This window comes from Bubalus bubalis, chromosome X (genome assembly GCF_019923935.1).
Source record: "Bubalus bubalis isolate 160015118507 breed Murrah chromosome X, NDDB_SH_1, whole genome shotgun sequence".
Taxonomy (NCBI): Eukaryota; Metazoa; Chordata; class Mammalia; order Artiodactyla; family Bovidae; genus Bubalus; species Bubalus bubalis.
The window spans coordinates 76,336,250-76,357,889 of NC_059181.1; the positions used below are offsets into that span (position 1 = coordinate 76,336,250).

The window sequence follows — 21,640 nt, forward strand, 5'->3', positions numbered from 1 at the left end:
ACTGTCCTAGATAAATTCCTGCATGGAGGAGTAACAATTGGGAGTGAGTGAGTGCTCAGTCATGTCCAACTCTTTGCGACCCCCACAGACTGTAGCCCACCAGGCTCCTATCTCCATGGAATTTTCCAGGCAAGAATACTGGAGTGGGCTACCATTTCCTTCTCCAGGTGATCTTTCGAACCCAGGGATTGAATCTGCGTCCCTTGCATTGGCAGCTGAATTCTTTGCCACTAGGCCACCTGGGAAGCCCAGTCCAAAAGAACTGCAGTTATTTTTAAAAAGGTAAGCCCTTATCCTTTAGATACATAATGAAATATTTACAGATGGAACAATATGACATATAGGATTTTCATTAAAATAATCCAGGATTGGAAGCTGAAATGAGAAGGTGGATGGTACCAAATGAAAGAGATAGGCCATAAATTGATAACAGTTGAAACTGGGAAACGGGTACATGAGGAGTTTTATTATTCTCTTTTTTTAAGTTTGAAACTGGCCATAATAAAACATTTAAAAAATAAAATTTAGTACGAAATTTAGTGACATAATGAAAGGCTGAGTCTATGAAATAAAATAATCCCTTGGAAAACAGACATTTAGTATTTTGTTCTTTGAGAAAACTACATCAACTCAAATCTCTTAATGAAAGTTTTACTAAGTAATATAATATTTGACAAAGACCTATTTCATACCAGGAAATAAAATAAACAGATTCAACTACAATTAATTTTCACTTGATTTTCTTAATGCTAGTATTTCTGTTTTATCAATTTAAATTTTATTAATTTAAATGACTAAAATCATCTTTCAGAGCAAAGTATATCCCAGCTGAGCTCTCTTCAAATTTAATAGCAATATTTAACTTGTGATAAGGAAAATAAAGTCTCTTGTTCAGAACATATTTTACTTAAGTGTCACAGAAGAAAAATGACCTTTAGTGTATTACTTATAAAGCTATGAGACTAAAATAGATGATAAGAGAGATTGTGCTTATCCCAAGAATGTTACAAAATCATGCAACAAATAACCTTTCTTCCTTATACGAATCCTTTCATGAAATCTATTTTTTAAAAAGTAGAGAGAAAAACCTTATGATCCTTACAAACTAAATTTCAAAAGAGCCTATGAATTTGTTACTATATATCATTCCTTGAGGTAAACCACTTCAAATTAAGTTTTACACACAGTCATACGTATTTAAGAGAAAATTGGCTACATTTCATTGAGAAAACATTGAGGATAATATTTTATACTATTTATTAAAAAGCTGAACACTGATTACACTGAGTTTACTAAAATAAAACAAAACATAAAATTTTATCTAATGAAAATAATAATTTTATTGCATTAAGAATTTCTAAAACACTGTAATGAGAGAGATAAACCAAAATCAATGTAAAAAGTTTGTCAGTCATTTGTCAATGATCTTGCACTTGAAAATACACATTAAAAATCAGCATGACTTTTCTTTTTCATTTCTCTCTTACACTGCAAATATGACACAATGCTAAGGAAAATATTTTACTCACCCATAATCCAACCCCTAATATTTTTTTTTTTTCATTTTTCCTTTACTTATTATTCTTTGTCCACAGGTATACATTAGGCAGTAAAGGATGGGAAAACAGACAACAGGGCTTAAGTACTGTACCCAAAGCCACATACCCAGTAAATGGCAAAGTTAATATCAGAACCTATATAGTCTGGGCCCAGAGTCTGTGCTCTTAAGTACTATCCTGCTTCAGGACATCTAAATCTCTTTGTCCATCTCCATTAAGTAATCTTACAATTAATTCAGTTTCCCAAATGACTTGAATTTTGGAAATAGGTACTTATTGGTAGATACCAATAATGCTATAAAGGGCTTCCCAGGTGGTGCTAGTGGTAAAGAACTAACCTGAAAATGCAGGAGACAATAAAATGGCAGGTTCAATCCCTGGGTCAGGAAGATCCCCTGGAGAAGATCATGACAACCCACTCCAGTATTTTTGTCTGGAGAATCCCATGGACAGAGAAGCCTGGCGAGCTATGGTCCCTATGTTTGCAAAGAGTCATAGGCAACTGAAGCAACTTAGCACAGCACAATAATGCTATAAAGGTATGTTCCTTTTTGTAAATTAAGAAATCGGCATTCAGTGGTAGCTATTAAATGTAGAAGGAATCAAAGATCTAAACAAAAATATCATTTTGTAAGTCCTAATGAAAACACTTATTCATATAAGGAATACCAATCAATTTTAAAACAATGCAGTGAATAGCTGGTATCAAACAATGTTTTTTGCATAGTGCCAGAAGCAATATACAGATTATTTTCAATACACAAGGGAAAAATACATCCATACAATGGAGGCATCATATTGTCATCATCCTAATCCTGGGTCAATCTTAGCAACACTCACAGTGGATCAACCAGATATTTTGTGTCTTCTGGTATGATTCAACATGATACCTGTATCACCAAAGATGTTCTAGCCAAAAATGTTAACCTTGAATCCACCAAGCCTTTAGATATATATTTCAGTTTATAGGAAAGACAGTCTAGAGGAACAAGGTAAATGATATTATGAGCAAGAAAGCAGCCAAATCTAAAAGGGAAGGATCACAGGCCTAGCCTCTCTTTGACATCTCAGTCATCTAAGCCTGGTTGTTAGGCCGACTGTCGCCCTCCTTGCCTGAATAAAGGTAACCTAGCTCCGTTGAGGTAGTCTCTCCTTCTTTTCTGCCTAGGACCGAACTATACCTTACAAAAGTTAAATACAGTCTGTGTGCTAGATAAAATAAAACTACTGGAATGAAAAGAAAGGTGAGAATTATGTACTGAAAAGTTGCAGAAAAACACATACTTAATGATCTTATTGTGTCATGAATGTGTGAGTGTGTTTATGACATTATATATTTCCTAAGGGAGAGAGGGGCTTGAAAAGCTGAAAACTGAAGGGCAAATAAATAAAATCATCTTGGTGAATATGCATGACCTACTGAAGTTGAAGATTTGCAATCCTAGAATACTACAAAATACTAATAGCTGTGGGTAGGGGAAGGGGGGTTACCACTAAATGAATCTATACAGATGAATCTCACAAGCATAACATTTATGAAGGAAAGCATGTCACGGAAAAAAACATCGAATTTTTGACAAGTGTCAAAAACAGAAAAAACTAACAACATATAGTTTGGGGATATAAACATGTAATAAAAAAACACTTCAAAAAAAAAAAAAAAAGAACAATTAAAGCAGTGTGTCATAATGGTTATGGCATGGGAAAGGAAAGGAAGATGGACAGTGATACATATACATACACGGAGCTCCCAAGGTCCTGGTAATGTTCTTTTTCTTCAGCTGGGTCATACATACATGTCACTTTGTTATTGTTCATTGAAAGAAAGAAATTATATATATACACACACACACACACACACACACACACATTTGTATGTATAATCTTGTAATAAAAATTATCCTGAACCATACTGTAAAACTGCCTACTCCATCCACTCTCCAGAATCCTTTGAGACATTGGGGCTCTCCAATATACATTATATTATTTCAGTCAGTTCAGTCGCTCAGTTGTGTCCGACTCTGCGACCACATGAATCGCACCACACTAGGCCACCCTGTCATCACCAACTCCCGGAGTTCACTCAGACTCACGTCCATCGAGTCAGTGATGCCATCCAGCCATCTCATCCTCTGTCGTCCCCTTCTCCTCCTGCCCCCAATCCCTCCCAGCATCAGAGTCTTTTCCAATGAGTCAACTCTTCGCATGAGGTGGTCAAAGGACTGGAGTTTCAGCTTTAGCATCATTCCTTCCAAAGAAATCCCAGGGCTGATGTCCTTCAGAATGGACTGGTTGGATCTCCCTGCAGTCCAAGGGACTCTCAAGAGTCTTCTCCAACACCACAATTCAAAAGCGTCAATTCTTCGGCGCTCAGCCTTCTTCACAGTCCAACTCTCACATCCATACATGACAACAGGAAAAACCATAGCCTTGACTAGACGGACCTTTGTTGGCAAAGTAATGTCTCTGCTTTTCAATATGCTATCTAGGTTGGTCATAACTTTCCTTCCAAGGAGTAAGCGTGTTTTAATTTCATGGCTGCAGTCACCATCTGCAGTGATTTTGGAGCCCAGAAAAATAAAGTCTGACACTGTTTCCACTGTTTCCCCATCTACTTCCCATGAAGTGATGGGACCGGATGCTACGATTTTCGTTTTCTGAATGTTGAGCTTTAAGCCAACTTTTTCACTCTCCATTTTCACTTTCATCAAGAGGCGTTTTAGTTACTCTTCACTTTCTGCCATAAGGGTGGTGTCATCTGCATATCTGAGGTCATTAGGTTATTGATATTTATCCCAGCAATCTTGATTCCAGCTTGTGTTTCTTCCAGTCCAGCGTTTCTCACGATGTACTCTGCATAGAAGTTAAATAAGCAGGGTGACAATGTACAGCCTTGACGTACTCCTTTTCCTATTTGGAACCAGTCTGTTGTTCTAGGTACAGTTCGAACTGTTGCTTCCTAACCTGCATACAGATTTCTCAAGAGGCAGGTCAGGTGGTCTGGTATTTCCATCTTTTTCAGAATGTTCCACAGTTTATTGTGATCCACACAGTCAAAGACTTTGGCATAGTCAATAAAGCAGAATTAGATGTTTTTCCGCAACTCTCTTGCTTTTTCCATGATCCAGCAGATGTTTGCAATTTGATCTCTGGTTCCTTTGCCTTTTCTAAAACCAGCTTGAACGTCAGGAAGTTCACGGTTCACATATTGCTCAAGCCTGGCTTGGAGAATTTTGAGCATTACTTTACTAGCATGGGAGATGAGTGCAATTGTGCGATAGTTTGAGCATTCTTTGGCATTGCCTTTCTTTGGGATGGGAATGAAAACTGACCTTTTCCAGTCCTGTGGCCACTGCTGAGTTTTCAATATTTGCTGGCCTATTGAGTGCAGCACTTTCACAGCATCATCTTTCAGGATTTGAAATAGCTCAACTGGAATTCCATCACCTCCACTAGCTTTGTTCATAGTGATGCTTTCTAAGGCTTACTTCACTTCACATTCCAGGATGTCTGGCTCTAAGTGAGTGATCACACCATCGTGATTATCTGGGTCGTGAAGATATTTTTTGTACAGTTCTTCTGTGTATTCTTGCCACCTCTTATTTATATCTTCTGCTTCTGTTTGGTCCATTTCATTTCTGCCCTTTATCGAGCCCATCTTTGAATGAAATGTTCCCTTGGTATCTCTAATTTTCTTGAAGAGATCTCTAATTTTTCCCATTCTGTTGTTTTCCTCTATTTCTTTGTATTGATCACTGAGGAAGGCTTTCTTATCTCTTCTTGCTATTCTTTGGAACTTTGCATTCAGATGCTTATATTATTTACAAATTTTACTATGATAAGCAGCTTTAAAATAGATGCTGTCAGCCTTGTAGCTTTTTACCTCTATTAAGTGATGTTCTCACAATAAATTCTCAGATCTGGAGTTACTGAGTCTAATAGAACAAACATATGTACAATTCTTAGGACAAATCATTGTATTACTTTGCTAAAGTGTTGTCCCAATTCATAATATCATCAGCATTTCAACTGAATACAACTTTATCAACAATTAGTTGATGTTAATGTTCTTAAAGCATTAAATTTGTAAAAACTTTTTGTGTTTTTAATTTGTGTGTTTAATGTTTTTAACTATTAGGTTATTTTGCACTTGACTACTGATCAGGAAAAATATTTTCCCCACAGTTTGTCAACTATCTGTAACTCGTCTTGTCTGTTTACATTCTCTACCCATCTTACCTGTAGAGATCTTGATGTATTTCACACAAATTTGAAGGTATTATTTGTATGTAATTACTCCTTTGTTCTGGAGAAGGCACTGGCAACCCACTGTAGTACTCTTGCCTGGAAAATCCCGTGGATGGAGGGGCCTGGTAGGCTGCAGTCCATGGGGTCGCTAAGAGTCGGACAGGACTCAGCAACTTCACTTTCACTTTTCACGTTCATGCATTGGAGAAGGAAATGGTAACCCACTCCAGTGTTCTTTCCTGAAGAGTCCTAGGGACGGGGGAGCCTGGTGGGCTGCCGTCTATGGGGTCGCACAGAGTTGGACACGACTGAAGCAACTTAGCAGCAGCAGCAGCAGCAACAATAGCCCTTTGTTATGAATTACAAATATTCCTACTGTTTTCCTTCTTCTTTTAGTTTGCTATTTTTCAGAGAAGATGCTGTAATTTTTTATATATTCTAACATTTCCTTTTGTTTCTTGAGATTTCAAAGAGGAAAAGTTATCATTTCCCTACAGATCAGATGATCCATCTATGCCCACTTAACAGTTCCAACTATACTCAAAGAGACACTCAGATTACTGGCAGAAAGTTCAAAAATTGTTCCTATAATGAAAAAATAAAGGCAGTATTTCAATTAGTGGAGTAGATCAATGGTGTTAGAATAACAAGTTAATGACTTAGAAGGAAAACCCCTCATATTCTAGAATAAAGTAAATCTCAGGTGTATTAAAATTTAAATGTAAGATATAAAATATTAAAAAGAAACAGAGTCAATATTTACTAATCTTTGAGGGGAAGGCTTTCTATGCATAACTCCAAAGGCAGGAACCATAAAAGAAAAAAAACAATTAATACATACATAAAAATTATCAAGTTTCACACATGAAAAACTGCCATGAAAATAGAATGCAAATTTATAAAATACATAACAAAGAATTAAAGATTTTAATATATAAAGAATCATTACATATTGAAAAGGGAAAAAATCGCACAATAGGAACATGGGTAAAAGCAATGAATAAAAGAAATAAATTGACCAATATACCTATTAAATAATCTCACTTAAAATCTGAAAACATAAATTCAGACAAGGAAACATTTTCTGGCTATAATGTTGACGTTCATAGAAAATACTGAAAGACTAAGGGAAAGTAAGTGTTCTCATACTCCGCTAGTGATACTAGATTAGCAATCTTTCCTTAAGGTAATTCATCAATACAAATAAAAATCATTACATAACCACCCCCTAAATTCAATTTAACATTTACAGTTCTAGGTATTTGTCCTAAGGAAAAAACTAAATACATACAAAAGGTTTAGGTACACCATGTTCATCATAGTATCACTTCATGAAAGTGAAAAACTGAAAACTTTAAATGTCAAAAAAAAGTTGATAAGTTAAATAAATGACAGGATATCTAAAGAAATACTAGTGTATTTATTAATCATCTACTAGAAATGCCATTTAATAAGCTTTTGGAAGTGACATTTTTTGGGGTGTTAGTTCTAAAAGGTCTTGTAGGTCTTCATAGAACCGTTCAACTTCAGCTGCTTCAGCGTTGCTGGTTGGGGCATAAACTTGGATTACTGTGATGTTGAATGGTTTGCCTTGGAAACGAACAGAGATCATTCTGTCTTTTTTGAGAATGCATTCAGGTGATGCATTCTGGAATCTTTTGTTGACCATGATGGCTACTCCATTTCTTCTAAGGGATTCCTGCCCGCAGTAGAAGATATAATGGTCATCTGAGTTAATTCACCCATTCCAGTCCATTTTAGTTTGCTGATTCCTAGAAAGTCAATGTTCACTCTTGCCATCTACTGTTTGACCACTTCCAATTTGCCTTGATTCATGGACCTAACATTCCAGATTCCTATGCAATATTGCTATTTACAGCATCAGACCTTGCTTCTATCACCAGTACCATCCGCAACTGGGTACTGTTTTTGCTTTGCCTCCATCCCTTCATTCTTTCTGGAGTTATTTCTCCACTGATTTCCAGTAGCATATTGGGCACCTAGCGACCTGGGAACTTCCTCTTTAACTATCCTATCATTTTGCCTTCTCATACTGTTAATGGGGTTCTCAAGGTAAGAATACTGAAGTGGTATGCCATTCCCTTTTCCAGGGGACCTCATTCTGTGAGCACCCAAAAAAGATGTCCTTTTCATTATAGGGGACTGGAATGCAAAAGTAGGAAGTCAAGAACACCTGGAGTAACAGGCAAATTTGGCCTTGGAATACAGAATGAAGCAGGACAAAGGCTAATAACTTTTGCCAAAAGAACACACTGGTCATAGCAAACACCCTCTTCCAACAACACAAGAGAAGACTCTATACATGGACATCACCAGATGGTCAACACCAAAATCAGACTGATTATATTTTTGCAGACAAAGATGGAAAGCTCTATACAGTCATCAAAAACAAGACCAGGAGCTGACTGTAGCTCAGATCATGCACTCCTTATTGCCAAATTCGGACTTAAATTGAAGAAAGTAGGGAAAACCACTACACCATTCAGGTATGAACTAAATCAAATCCCTTATGATGATACAGTGGAAGTGAGAAATAGATTTAAGGGACTAGATCTGATAGATACAGCGCCTGATGAACTATGGACGGAGGTTCGTGACATTCTACAGGAGACAGAGATGAAGACCATCCCCATGGAAAAGAAATGCAGAAAAGCAAAATGGCTGTCTGGTGAGGCCTTACAAATAGCTGTGAAAATAAGAGAAGTGAAAAGCAAAGCAGAAAAGGAAAGATATAAGCATCTGAATTCAGAGTTCCAAAGAATAGCAAGAAGTGATGAGAAAGCCTTCCTCAGTGATCATTGCAGAGAAATAGAGGAAAACAACAGAATGGGAAAGACTAGAGATCTCTTCAAGAAAATTAGAGATACCAAGGGAACATTTCATGCAAAGATGGGTTCGATCAAGGACACAAATGGTATGGACCTAACAGAAGCAGAAGACATAAATAAGAGGTGGCAAGAATACACAAAAGAACTGTACAAAAAAGATCTTCACGACCCAGATAATCATGATGGTGTGATCACTCACCTAGAGCCAGACATCCTGGAATGTGAAGTCAAGTGGGCCTTAGAAAGCATCACTACGAACAAAGCTAGTGGAGGTGATGGAATTCCAGTTGAACTATTTCAAATTCTGAAAGATGATGTTGTGAAAGTGCTGCACTATATATGCCAGCAAATTTGGAAAACTCAGCAGTGGCCACAGGACTGGAAAAGGTCAGTTTTCATTCCCATCCCAAAGAAAGGCAATGCCAAAGAATGCTCAAACTATCGCACAATTGCACTCATCTCACATGCTAGTAAAGTAATGCTCAAAATTCTCCAAGCCAGGCTTCAGCAATAAATGAACCGTGAACTTTCAGATGTTCAAGCTGGTTTTAGAAAAGGCAGAGGAACCAGAGATCAAATTGCAAACATCTGCTGGATCATCAAAAAACCAAGAGAGTTCCAAAAAATACATCTAATTCCGCTTTAATGATTACGCCAAAGTCTTTGACTGTGTGGATCATGATAAACTGTGGAAAATTCTGAAAGAGATGGGAATACCAGACCACCTGACCTGCCTCTTGAGAAACCTATATGCAGGTCAGGAAGCAACAGTTAGAACTGGGCCTGGAACAACACACTGTTTCCAAATAGGAAAAGGAGTATGTCAAGGCTGTATATTGTCACCCTGCTTATTTAACTTCTATGCAGAGTACATCATGAGAAATGCTGGGCTGGAAGAAGCACAAGCTGAAATCAACATTGCTGGGAAAAATATCAGTAACCTCAGATATGCAGATGACACCACCCTTATGGCAGAAAGTGAAGAGGAACTAAAAAGCCTCTTGTTGAAAGTGAAAGAGGAGAGTGAAAAAGTTGGCTTAAAGCTCAACATTCAGAAAACGAAGATCATGGCATCGGGTCCCATCACTTCATGGGAAATAGTTGGGGAAACAGTGGAAACAGTGTAAGACTTTATTTTTCTGGGCTCCAAAATCACTGCAGATGGTGACTGCAGCCATGAAATTAAAACACGCTTACTCCTTGGAAGGAAAGGTATGACCAACCTAGATAGCATATTCAAAAGCAGAGACATTACTTTGCCAACAAAGGTCCATCTAGTCAAGGCTATGGTTTTTCCAGTAGTCATTTATGGATGTGAGAGTTGGACTGTGAAGAAAGCTGAGCATCGAAGAATTGATGCTTTTGAACTGTGGTGTTGGAGAAGATTCTTGAGTGTCCCTTGGACTGCAAGGAGATCCAACCAGTCCATCCTAAAGGAGATCAGTCCTGGGTGTTCTTTGGAAGGAATTATTCTAAAGCTGAAACTCCAATACTTTGGCCACCTCATGCGAAGAGTTCACTCATTGGAAAAGACTCTGATGCTGGGAGGGACTGGAGGCAGGAGGTAAACGGGACGACAGAGGATGAGATGGCTGGACAGCATCACTGACTCGATCAACGTGAGTTTGCGTAAATTCTGGGAGTTGGTGATGTACAGGGAGGCCTGACGTGCTGCAGTTCCTGAGGTCTCAAAGAGTAGGACACGACTGAGCTACTGAAGTGAACTGAACTGGAAGTCACATAATCATAGAAGTTAAGAACAGGTAAAGGGTTGCCAGGTTTAGAGCTGAGAATACAATTTCACCCTCTCCAGTACTCTTGCCTGGAAAACCCCATGAATGGAGGAGCCTGGTGGGCTGCAGTCCATGGGGTCGCTAAGAGTCTGACATGACTGAGCGACTTCACTTTCACTTTTCACTTTCATGCTTTGGAGAAGGAAATGGTAACCCACTCCAGTGCTCTTGCCTAGAGAATCCAAGGGACGGGGGAGCCTGGTGGGCTGCCATCTATGGGATAGCACACAGTCAGACACGACTGAAGCGACTTAGCAGCAGCAGCAGAAGCAGCACGATTTAGAGATGTAGGAAGGAGGGAAGTGTTCGTGGCTATAAAAAGATATTATGAGAGACTACGATGAAACTGTTTTGTGTCTGGATTTGACAACAATCCACACATGTGATAAAATTACACAGAATTGAATACACACACAAGTATATGTTGGACTGGTGACATCTGAATAAGGTCATTCAGTTCAGTTCAGTCACTCAGTCGTGTCAGACTCTTTGCGACCCCATGAATCGCAGCACGCCAGGCCTCCCTGTCCATCACCAACTCCCGGAGTTTACTCAATGTCATGTCCATCAAGTCGGTGATGCCATCCAGCCATCTCATCCTCTGCCGTCCCCTTCTCCTCCTGCCCCCAATCCCTCCCAGCATCAGAGTCTTTTCCAATGAGTCAACTCTTCGCATGAGGTGGCCAAAGTATTGGAGTTTCAGCTTTAGCATCAGTCCTCCCAATGAACACCCAGGACTAATCTCCATTAGGATGGACTGGTTGGACCTCCTTGCAGTCCAGGGGACTCTCAAGAGTCTTCTCCAACACCACAGTTCAATAGCATCAATTCTGCCCTCAGCTTTATTCACAGTCCAACTCTCACATCCATACATGACCACTGGTAAAACCACAGCCTTGACTAGACAGACCTTTGTTGGCAAAGTATGTCTCTGCTTTTGAATATGCTATCTAGGTTGGTCATAACTTTCCTTCCAAGTAGGCAGCGTCTTTTAATTTCATGGCTGCAGTCACCATCTGCAGTGATTTTGGAGCCCAGAAAAATTCAGTTTGACACTGTTTCCACTGTTTCCCCATCTATTTCCCATGAAGTGATGGGACCAGATACCATGATCTTCATTTTCTGAATGTTGAGCTTTAAGCCAACTTTTTCACTCTCCTCTTTCACTTTCAACAAGAGGCTTTTTAGTTGCTCTTCACTTTCTGCTGTAAGGGTGGTATCATCTGCATATCTGAGGTTATTGATATTTCTCCTGGCAATCTTGATTCCAGCTTGTGCTTCTTATAGCCCAACATTTCTCATGATGTACTCTGCATATAAGTTAAATAAGCAGGGTGACAATATACAGCCTTGACATACTCCTTTTCCTATTTGGAACCAGTCTGTGTTCCATGTCCAGTTCTTACTGTTGCTTTCTGACCTGCATATAGGTTTCTCAAGAGGCAGGTCAGGCAGTCTGGTATTCCCATCTCTTTCAGAATGTTCCACAGTTTATTGTGATCCACACAGTCAAAAGCTTTGGCACAGTCAATAAATAAGGTCATTTCATAAGGTCAATTATCTGTTTATATTACACGTATTTATGCAAGATGTTACTTACCACTGGGGAACGCTGGATGAAATATATACACGATCTTTCTATACTATTTCTTACAACTGCATGTGAATCTAAAATTATCTCCAAATAAGAAGTTATCTTTTTAAGACACTGAGGATGAAGATTTGCTTATTATGAAATGATATTCATAACACTGTGAACTGAAAAATAGAATAGCATACACACATCTATACACACAAAGTGCGAAATGGTCTGGAAATATAGACATAAAAGTGTTAGTTATTACTATTATTTGTTAATGACAGGGCCCTTGGAGGGAAAAGATATTATCACATCCACTCTGTCAATTAGTAATAGGATAAATCCATTCTAAATGCTGACAACTGTTGACAATTATAGGAACCAAAAGAACCAATCAACCACCCCCCCAAAAAAATAAAGCTTCATGAACAGAACAATGAGTCCCATACTTGATCTTGAAAACTTAATTTACAAGCACATAAAACTAAAAAAGAAATTTTAAATGACAAAATGGCAAACCCTTGCACACACACAAATAACCTATAGGGCATTTCTAACAATGATTTTATTTCTGTTGAAAATTATGTATCTCGTAATCAGTGAATAATTCCTAGGGAAACAGATTTTCAAGTAGAAATATGACTGTATTCTCTGACCCCATTTCTTGCCATTACTTCAGTGGCTGACTCTGTTTTTTCAGTTTTAAGGGATAAATACAACCAGGTCATTAGGTTCGCCTTCCTCAAAATGTTTGCAAGATGACAGCAGACATCATGATGCTGTCTATTATAAGGAGTTAACATCACAAGGCTTCTCTGGCATCAGGACTTTAATGTCAACAATAGTAACCCCCCAAAATGAAGCAATTGCCACAACTGAGCGACTGAACTGAACTGAACTGAAACTATAACACAATAATCTAACCTTGACAATATAAGGTATTTTTTCACATGGAAAAATACAACCAGTTCAGTCTAACAACACCTAGCCAGAGCAACTTCAGTCTTAACAGTCTGACCTCAGTCAAACCTAACTAAGTCTTAGGTTCCACATGTGTAAAATGGAGATAACAATAAGCATCTAGCAACAGACAAAGTTACCGTGATAATCAGATAAGATAATGCACTTTACAGGCTTAATATAGTACTCAGCATATAACAAATGCTAGAAATAATTTCATACATTTGTTTAACAGTGTGTTGTATATACTAAATTTAATTTTCTGTCATCTATTTAGCTTAGATAGCTCATACCAAAGTAACATAGAAAACTAAGGATTAGAACACAACTCAGCATCTTCCTAATATGCCTGATATCTGTATGTAAAATGTTATATCCCTACACTTTACTTTGTGCAAGCTTTTCCATCACAATTATTTTAAATGCATATACTGAAAAGCAGTTTAACAAATATGCAAATTCAGATCACAGATACATGATCCAAAACAATTCAAAGCAATACAAAATGACTAAAATTACCATTAACCAAAAGCCACTGTAACTCAACATGAACACTGGGCTGGACAAAAAATATGTATGAACACTACTTAGGAGAAAAAGCAGATACTGGTACTTTTATAAATGTGATATAAATGAAATCAGCCAAACGGTATGACATTATTCACTTAAACTCTTGGTAAAAATCCAATATAAGATCAAACACCCTTGTGAAGCACCACACGGGCAAACCTGCCCCTGGGCTCTTCACCTATTTTCAAACTAGTTTTTACATAGTCTCATTATGAATAACACAATACCTCTCATAATCATACTTGGAGAAGTCAATATCTGTGATAAATTCTCATCTTTTACACTGCCTTTTAATAAGATTATCAGAAAACCAAAAATGACAATAAATCAATCTTTCAAAAGTATCCCTATTTTGTTTGTTACAACTAAATATCCCCCAAAGTTTCCAATTTCTCTAGCACTTATGCATAATATATGTTTACATATACATATATATAGTTTGTAATATACATATGAATATAAACTGAGAAGCGTTAGTGATTTTTAAGCTGTTCTAGGTTTTAAACCATTTACATAGACCATTTTAAACCATTTACATAGTTACAAAGCCTAACTTTTCAGTTAGAAGATTGCACTGAAACTTAAGAGCGTGAGTAACAGGTCAACTATATGGATTTATAATTGTTTCTGCACATTGGGATTTTATGTTAAATATGAGAATGTGATGGCGAGCAGCCGTATTTGATTTTAATTGCTGTAGCCTGAGTTACCCAAAACATCATGAGAACACTGGAGGAAACAAGAAAATGACATGAGGCATGGGAGATGAAAATGATGCTGCAGAGAGAACTCTGGTTACAGATGCAGCTCTCTCTGAGTGATTGGTTCAAATTTATGATTTACAGAGAAGGGTAAGCTTCTCCCAAAGAATCTTCTCCACAGTTATATAATTCCCTTTACTTTTCTAGGTATTAACAACAGAAAAGACATACTTCTCCATCAATAAATGGCTGAAGAATTGCAAAGCATTTTTCAAACAGCAAAATCTGTATGCTTTCTTTAGTTTCTTCATCATTTTACACTGACAAGAGTTTCATACTATGCCTCAAACAAGATAAACCTGTTCAAAACCGTCAGGCAAAACAACAAATAATGCAAGCTGGTGAACAAAACAGAGTAAAAGAAAATGAAAGAAAATCACCAGTTAAGAAGTCTGATAGAAATAGTGGTAAGAGACATACAAAGGTTTTTCCCACCTAACAGCCAATGAGAAGAGCAGGACAATGACTCAGACACCTGAATCTTTCCACTGCTCTCCATGGAAACCATGAGCCTTTCCTAGGAAGCCTTCACTCCTTGACAGCAGTGGTGATAAAAGCCCCTCAGTAGGAGATAATGGGCTATAAATTTCAACTAGGTTTTCTGAACACCTACTAAGCATTTTAAATATTTATTCCACCAAATCCTCAACAGAACTCTCTGAGGTTTACTCTCTTTTAGAGCTAAGAAACAAGACATTCAAGAACATGTGTAAGGTGGCACAAGAGTCATAACTGATTCACACACAGTCTGTCCAATTTCAGAGCCACACTGTCAATCACTAAATTAGGTTATCCCACCTCTGAGATCTAATGCCTGATGATCTGAGGTGGAGCTGATGTAATAATAATTGAAATAAAGTGCACAATAAATGTAATGCACTTGTATCATCCCCAAACCAACCTGTCCCCCATCCATGGAAAAAATGTTTTCCACAAAATCGGTCCCTGGTGCCAAAAAGATCAGGGACTGCTGCACTACACAATGCTCTCAAATAAGATACATACATATCAAAGTAAATAGAACATATGGATGGCATAGCATTTATAAAACAAAAGGACTTTTAAAATACTACTTTCATTCCTACTAAATTATTCAGTTAATCAATATTCTCTAAACTTTTTGCCCTCAGCCACCCCCCTTAAATATATATGAATATATGTATGTGGGTGTGCTTCAGTGATACACACATGAAATATATTCCATAAAACTATACTCATCCTTATTACATATAATATATTCTAATACATATTCTGTTCCACCTTTGTTTTTTTTAAATGCTGGAATTGATTCCATGACCACAAATAGGTGGCATCTTGCAAAAAAAAAAAAAAAAAAAACACTCTACTCTAGACCACAGGTTCATGGATTTGGGGAAATACAGGCAAAAAAAAGCATGGACATCCTCTGATGTTAGAATCACATACTGGCATCCCAGGAATGGACTAAATAATACACATACATAAGACATCACTTGGCAGAAAGTCTGGCATAAACAGGTATTTAGTAAAAATCAGTTTCAACTATACCCCCGACAACATTACTGCCCCCCAACGTTTCAAGAAGCAATAGATAGAACCAGACACAAAACAATGGACTGGTTCAAAATTGGGAAAGATGCACATCATGGCTGTACATTGTTACCGTGTTTATTTAACTTATATGCACAGTACCTCATGCGAAATGACAGGCTGGATGAAGCACAAGCTAGAATCAAGATTGCTGGGAGAAATATCAATAACATCTAATATGCAGATGACACCACCCTTATGGCAGAAAGGGAAGAGGAACTAAAGAGCCTCTCTGATAAAGGTGAAAGAAGAGAGTGAAAAAGGTGGCTTAAAACTCAACATTCAAAAAACTAAGATCATGGCATCCGGTCCCATCACCGCATGGCAAATAGATGGGGAAACAATGTAAACAGTTACAGACTTTATTTTCTTGGGCTCAAAAATCACTGTGGATGGTGACTGCAGCCATGAAATTATAAGACCCTTGCTCCTTGGGAGAAAAGCTATGAGAAACCTAGATAGCATATTAAAAAGCAGAGACATTACTTTGTCAATAAAGGTCCATCTAGTCAGTTACGTTTTTTCCACTAGTCATATATGGATGTGAGAGTTGGACCATAAAGAAGGCTGAGCACTGAAGAATTGATGCTTTTGAACTGTGTTGTTGGAGAAGACTCTTGAGAGTCCCTTGGACTGCAAGGAGATCAAACCTGTCAATTCTAAAGGAAATCAATCCTGGATATTCACTGGAAGAACATGCTGAAGCTGAAGCTCCAATACTTTGGCCACCTGATGAGAAGAACTGACTCATTAGAAAAGACATTGATGCTGGGAAAAATTGAAGGCAGGAGGAGAAGGGAACGACAGAGGATGAGATGGTTGGATGGCAGCACCGACTTATGGACACGAGTTTGAGCAAGTTCCAGGAGTTGGTGATGGATAGGGAAGCCTGGTGTGCTGCAGTCCATGGGGTCGCAAAGAGTCAGACACGACTGAGTGACTGAACTGAACATCAAGAAATTCAGCTGTGCTACCCACATGACCTTTCCTGATGAAAGCAGTTTATCATTTCCAAGAAAATGATTCTTTATAAGCTGCTTTGATAGAAAAATTTCTGAAAACACTGACTTGACTTCAAATGAGGACTATATAAAATTTAGTCTTTTCTCAAGGACCCAGTGTCATAATTATGCACACACAATGGTAAATTTTAGAGTTGGGAGATGCCTATCTTAGAGGTCACCTAATTCAAGTCTCTCACTTTACAGATGAACAAATTGATGTTCCAAGATGTTATGCAACTTGCCCAAAGTCACCTAGAAGGAAGGTTAAGTGATTCCCTTTATGCCAGGCTGCCACAATGACTGATTCTGGACTATGCTGAGCATGATATAGCAAGGCAGTCAGGATTTACGAGCAATATCCCTGTAGTTTCCCCCATGTTTGTTATTTTTCTTATTTCATTTCTTTCCCCATAATCTTTAGCAATAAAATTATTAAATGAAAAGGATCCATGTTTATCCTCTGCAGGAAAAATGTTTAAGCTAGTCTACTCGACAGTCCATTTAGGGGAAGAACTCCAAAATATAATATGTGTGATGCACTTTAGAAAGGAAAGGGATGCTGAATGAATCTCTATGTGGTCTTCAGAAAACAAGAAGGATGCAATGAAAGGCCCACATTGTCTTAGAACAGCTCTGAGCATGTGACTGTCAGGAACCCCAAATATTTCCTCAGAAAAGGTAACACAGTAAACGTCACAAGGGCAGGGACTAGGTTCTCAGTAATTCTGGGCTGAATATTCTAAAAACTGTGTAGTCTGTCACTATGCCAAATGGTCCCAGGTCATTGTGTTGCCTGATGTAGGTTTGCATTTTAGGTGTTTGTCTCTCCCCTTTCACATTAGGCTATAAACTGTCACTTAGGTCTAATGACACCATCCAAACACAGCTTTTGCAGCAGTTGTTAACATCTCCTGTGTCTTCTCTGGAGGAAGAAATGCCAACCCACTCCAATATTCTTGCCTGGAAAATCCCATGAACAGAGGAGCCTGGTGGGTTACAGTCCAAGGGGTCACAGAGACGGACACGACTGAGTTTTCTAAAGTAAGAATGAATATGCTCTCGGTGAGAGAATGAGGGATTCCCCTATGCAAGAAGAATGCCAATAATATCCCATGATGCTTGTAACTTCCATCCCACCTGCCCTTATGTTGAATTGATGGCTCTGCTGCAGGTTACAGATTATATAAGATGCCAGATAAGTCACCTCCAGTGAGGTGCTATTATGTTATTATGTGACTAGGATGATTTTTAACCTGTGACCAATGATACTTCTCTGTAACCTACAAAGTTATTATTCAAATGTCTTTATAAATGGCAAATGTCTTAAAAATTACAACCGTGCACCCAAACTGAAGGCCACTTTCTAGACACTCATCTCTACATCTATTTTTTTAAGATAATTGCCATGATTTTTTTTCACTTTTAAATTTTTTTTTAATTTTATACTGGAGTCGCTATTCCATTTCTGTCCTCTTCCTTGAGGCTCCATTTGGCCCTCCTTCCTTATTTCAGTTTCTTCTATATTTTGCATGGTTTAAGTACTTTATCTTATTCCTCTGTTTTCAGGTGTTTGAGAGATTATTTCCTGTATTTTGTAATCAGGAGGAAATGGGCTTAACTAAGAAAATGCATACAAATCTTTATTTTCCCATAATCTCTTCAAAACATGTCCTTAATGAAAATGTTATATTATGAAGAATGAAAAGAAAAACAAGCTAATCAAGGCCAAAAGGATTTAAAATATTATCCACAGGTTATTTTACTTGATAAAGCAACTGTTTCTTTATGACATTTTAACTGAAACTAAATCTGCTAAAAGAAAAACTGCATCTCATAGCCCATTTCTTCATGTTTCTGATACATGCATGATTACTTCTGCTTTTGTTATCAAAACTGAATCTTTGAAATGCTGATTTTTCTATGATTGACTCAAGCCAGTATACTTAGTAAGGCAAACATATCTTAAAGGCCACTTTCAGCATACTACTTCAGAAGAGAAATATTCCAAACACATTAAAAATCACTCTTATTTAATAATGATTATAATTATTGAATTCATTTATTTGGGAATGACTTTTATCTACATACAAAGCTTCAAATCATAAATTTAAACAATGTGCTTGAAAAGTTAAACAGTGTTCACTAAGTGATATGAAAACCTCTAACTCAAGTAAGTTCTTCACATACTTAGAGAAGTAACATTACTCTCATGTTAATAAGTCTAAAATGAATCTTTTTCCAAATACACCAGATGTTTCCTGATGCAATTTTCTGGATCACTCACAGAATCTTCCTACCTCTATCATAACAGACTCCAAGAAGATGGATACAGTCCATATTACAAACTGAACTAGAGAGCAAAATACTTCTTATATAATAATTAACAGCACTTAATAATAAGAATTGCCACTTTTCAATTAAAATTTGAATCAAGAAACAATATTTTAATGATACAAAGTAATTTTTAAAACGCCCTAAGTTTCAAAGTACAACAAAAAAAAGGGAGTAACACAGGACCCAAGTATGGTATAACAACTATTTTAAATGGATACTGTTCTAAGTTTCAAGATAGACTGGTGAGAATAAATAGAATCTACTGACTCCTTCCAGCTGTCATCCAAGATCTGTTCATAGCAGCTACAGCAAAGTAATTTGTAGCCATGCAATTCTCAGGTTGAGAATAAACATGTCCTTACTGTTTTGAGAACAATCACCCATGTAGAACTAGAATACGTGAATTTTTTGTTAGACAACACTGGAAAGGTTATTTAGTTTATCCTGCCTATATTCAAAACCAAGGAATATAGGCTCTGAGAGATTAAGTTCCTAACCCTAGAAATTCACACAGCTGGTTAATGGCCAAGCAAGATCTACAACCAAGTTTTCCCAGTTATTTCTATTAATATGGCTTAATTCTGAGTGTCAGAACTACTGATTCTCCTTTTAGTATACAATGGACTTTTGGAAATTTACCAGCAGTGTGATCTTGAGCAAACTGCAACCTTTTTAAGCTTTTTTTCCTCCTCTGTAAAGTGTAGAAAATGCCTACTCTAACAAAGTCATGAGGATTACATACGATTTGTAAAGAGCTTAGCACACGGATTAGCAAATAATCAGTCGAAAATAGGTAGTTATTTTTACTCCCGACCTGGAAACATGGCTGCTCCTACTGTTTGAGAAGACAATGAGCTGAATTTATTAACACAATGGACAGGGTCTCATTCACCAGAGGTTCTCCAGCCTACCACATTCTGTAGACAGGACAAAACCCCACCCAACAAACTATTTCATCCCATCTAAAATTCACCCTTTACACTGTTAAGAAAAACAAAATAACAACTTTTCCAAATGTTTTCTGCCACGTGTTGTACGTGTAATTTGTCAACTAGAAACTGCAGAGGGAGTTCTGGCACCACCCAAAACATGAAGCATCAACCATGGGCAAACAAGAGCAAGATATGATCACACACCAAAACTGGACTCACAGACCTTATTTTCAGCTCATTTAGCTGTGGGTAGATAGATGGGTAGAAGAAAGCAAAATGATTTCTTTCCGCACAATAAAGCAGGAATAATGGCTACCTCAACAAATTACAACCTCGGACAGGACTGAGAGACTTCACTTTCACTTTTCACGTTTATGCATTGGAGAAGGAAATGGCAACCCACTCCAGCGTTCTTGCCTGGAGAATCCAAGGGACAGAGGAGCCTGGTGGGCTGCTGTTTATGGGGTCGCACAGAGTCGGACACGACTGAAACGAGTTAACAGTAGCAGCAGCAGCATGCTTCTCAACACAACAGAAAATAATCCACTTCCTCGCCTTAGTACATTTAAACGTAAATGGGTACCAACTGAGTAACAAACTGTATCCGAGATCCACTGAACCCTAGGATTATATAAATATATGAAAAATTCTATGAAATGGCGAGACAAAATAATGGGGAATATCACTTTGAAATCAACGAGGAAATCATAATGTCATGCCATGGTGTCTCCATTGATAAAATTCCCACCCTCCGTTCTCTTGACACTGCAAACCCTCCTCCCTCTAAGAAAATTACAGGAATCACCCGCAGCAACCAACCTCAGCAATCGGCATCAACCATATCGACCCCTACTCAAATGGCGCTATGCACCGCGGGTCCAAGCCCCTCCCTGGAGCGCCCAAGTCCCGCGTTGACTCCAGACTACCTCACTTCCTTTCCGTCCTTCCTCCCACACTCGACACCAACATTTCTCGCAGACCCTCACTCCTGACAGAGAAGGTAGAAATGGGACAGACTTCCTACACTTTGTCCAGGTAGTACCAGAGCCACACATACCCGTCCCTATTACGATCACATCAAACTCCGAAGGGAGGTTATCCGCCATCTTGACAGGAAACGTGTCATGTGACTGTTTCTTGTACAAATAAGATCAAGTTCCGCACTGCCGCGGTAGATGGCGGAAGGGAAACAGTGCATTCTGGGCATTGTAGTTCTCGAGTGGTGGGTCCAGGTAGGAGGCTACAGCACTGTATTTGAAACTTTTTAATCGAACGTTAAAAGCTCCATTCCTTTTCCAGGCTGAGAACAGTAGCGCATTTAGCCTGGAGTTTTGAGGTAGAAAAGAGTTGTAGATTTTTACTCTGATGGCTAAGATGAATGGTGGGAAGACCTGCGAACTGCTTGACAATGATGAAGCAAGATTTGTTAGGAGACACGAGGGCGGAGTGAAATTGAAAGGGAATTGCTCTGTGAACAAAGGA

The 21,640-nt window shown here is 38.1% G+C and overlaps 1 protein-coding gene across 3 annotated transcripts in view; it reads right to left on the minus strand.

Annotated features, from left to right (window-relative positions):
* The window catches only part of CHM (CHM Rab escort protein), a 240,436-nt gene extending 219,143 nt beyond the window's left edge, over window positions 1–21,293 (minus strand). For 2 of the 3 annotated variants that reach the window (XM_006078988.4, XM_045164537.1), the window contains exon 1: window positions 21,216–21,293. In XM_006078988.4, coding sequence (XP_006079050.1) covers window positions 21,216–21,264 — 49 coding nt within the window. In that variant the 5' untranslated portion in view covers window positions 21,265–21,293. Of the gene's footprint in view, window positions 1–20,977; window positions 21,191–21,215 lie in introns of those variants that run through there. The other variant, XM_044937402.2, reaches the window with a different exon arrangement.
* Between the last annotated feature and the right edge of the window lie 347 nt (window positions 21,294–21,640).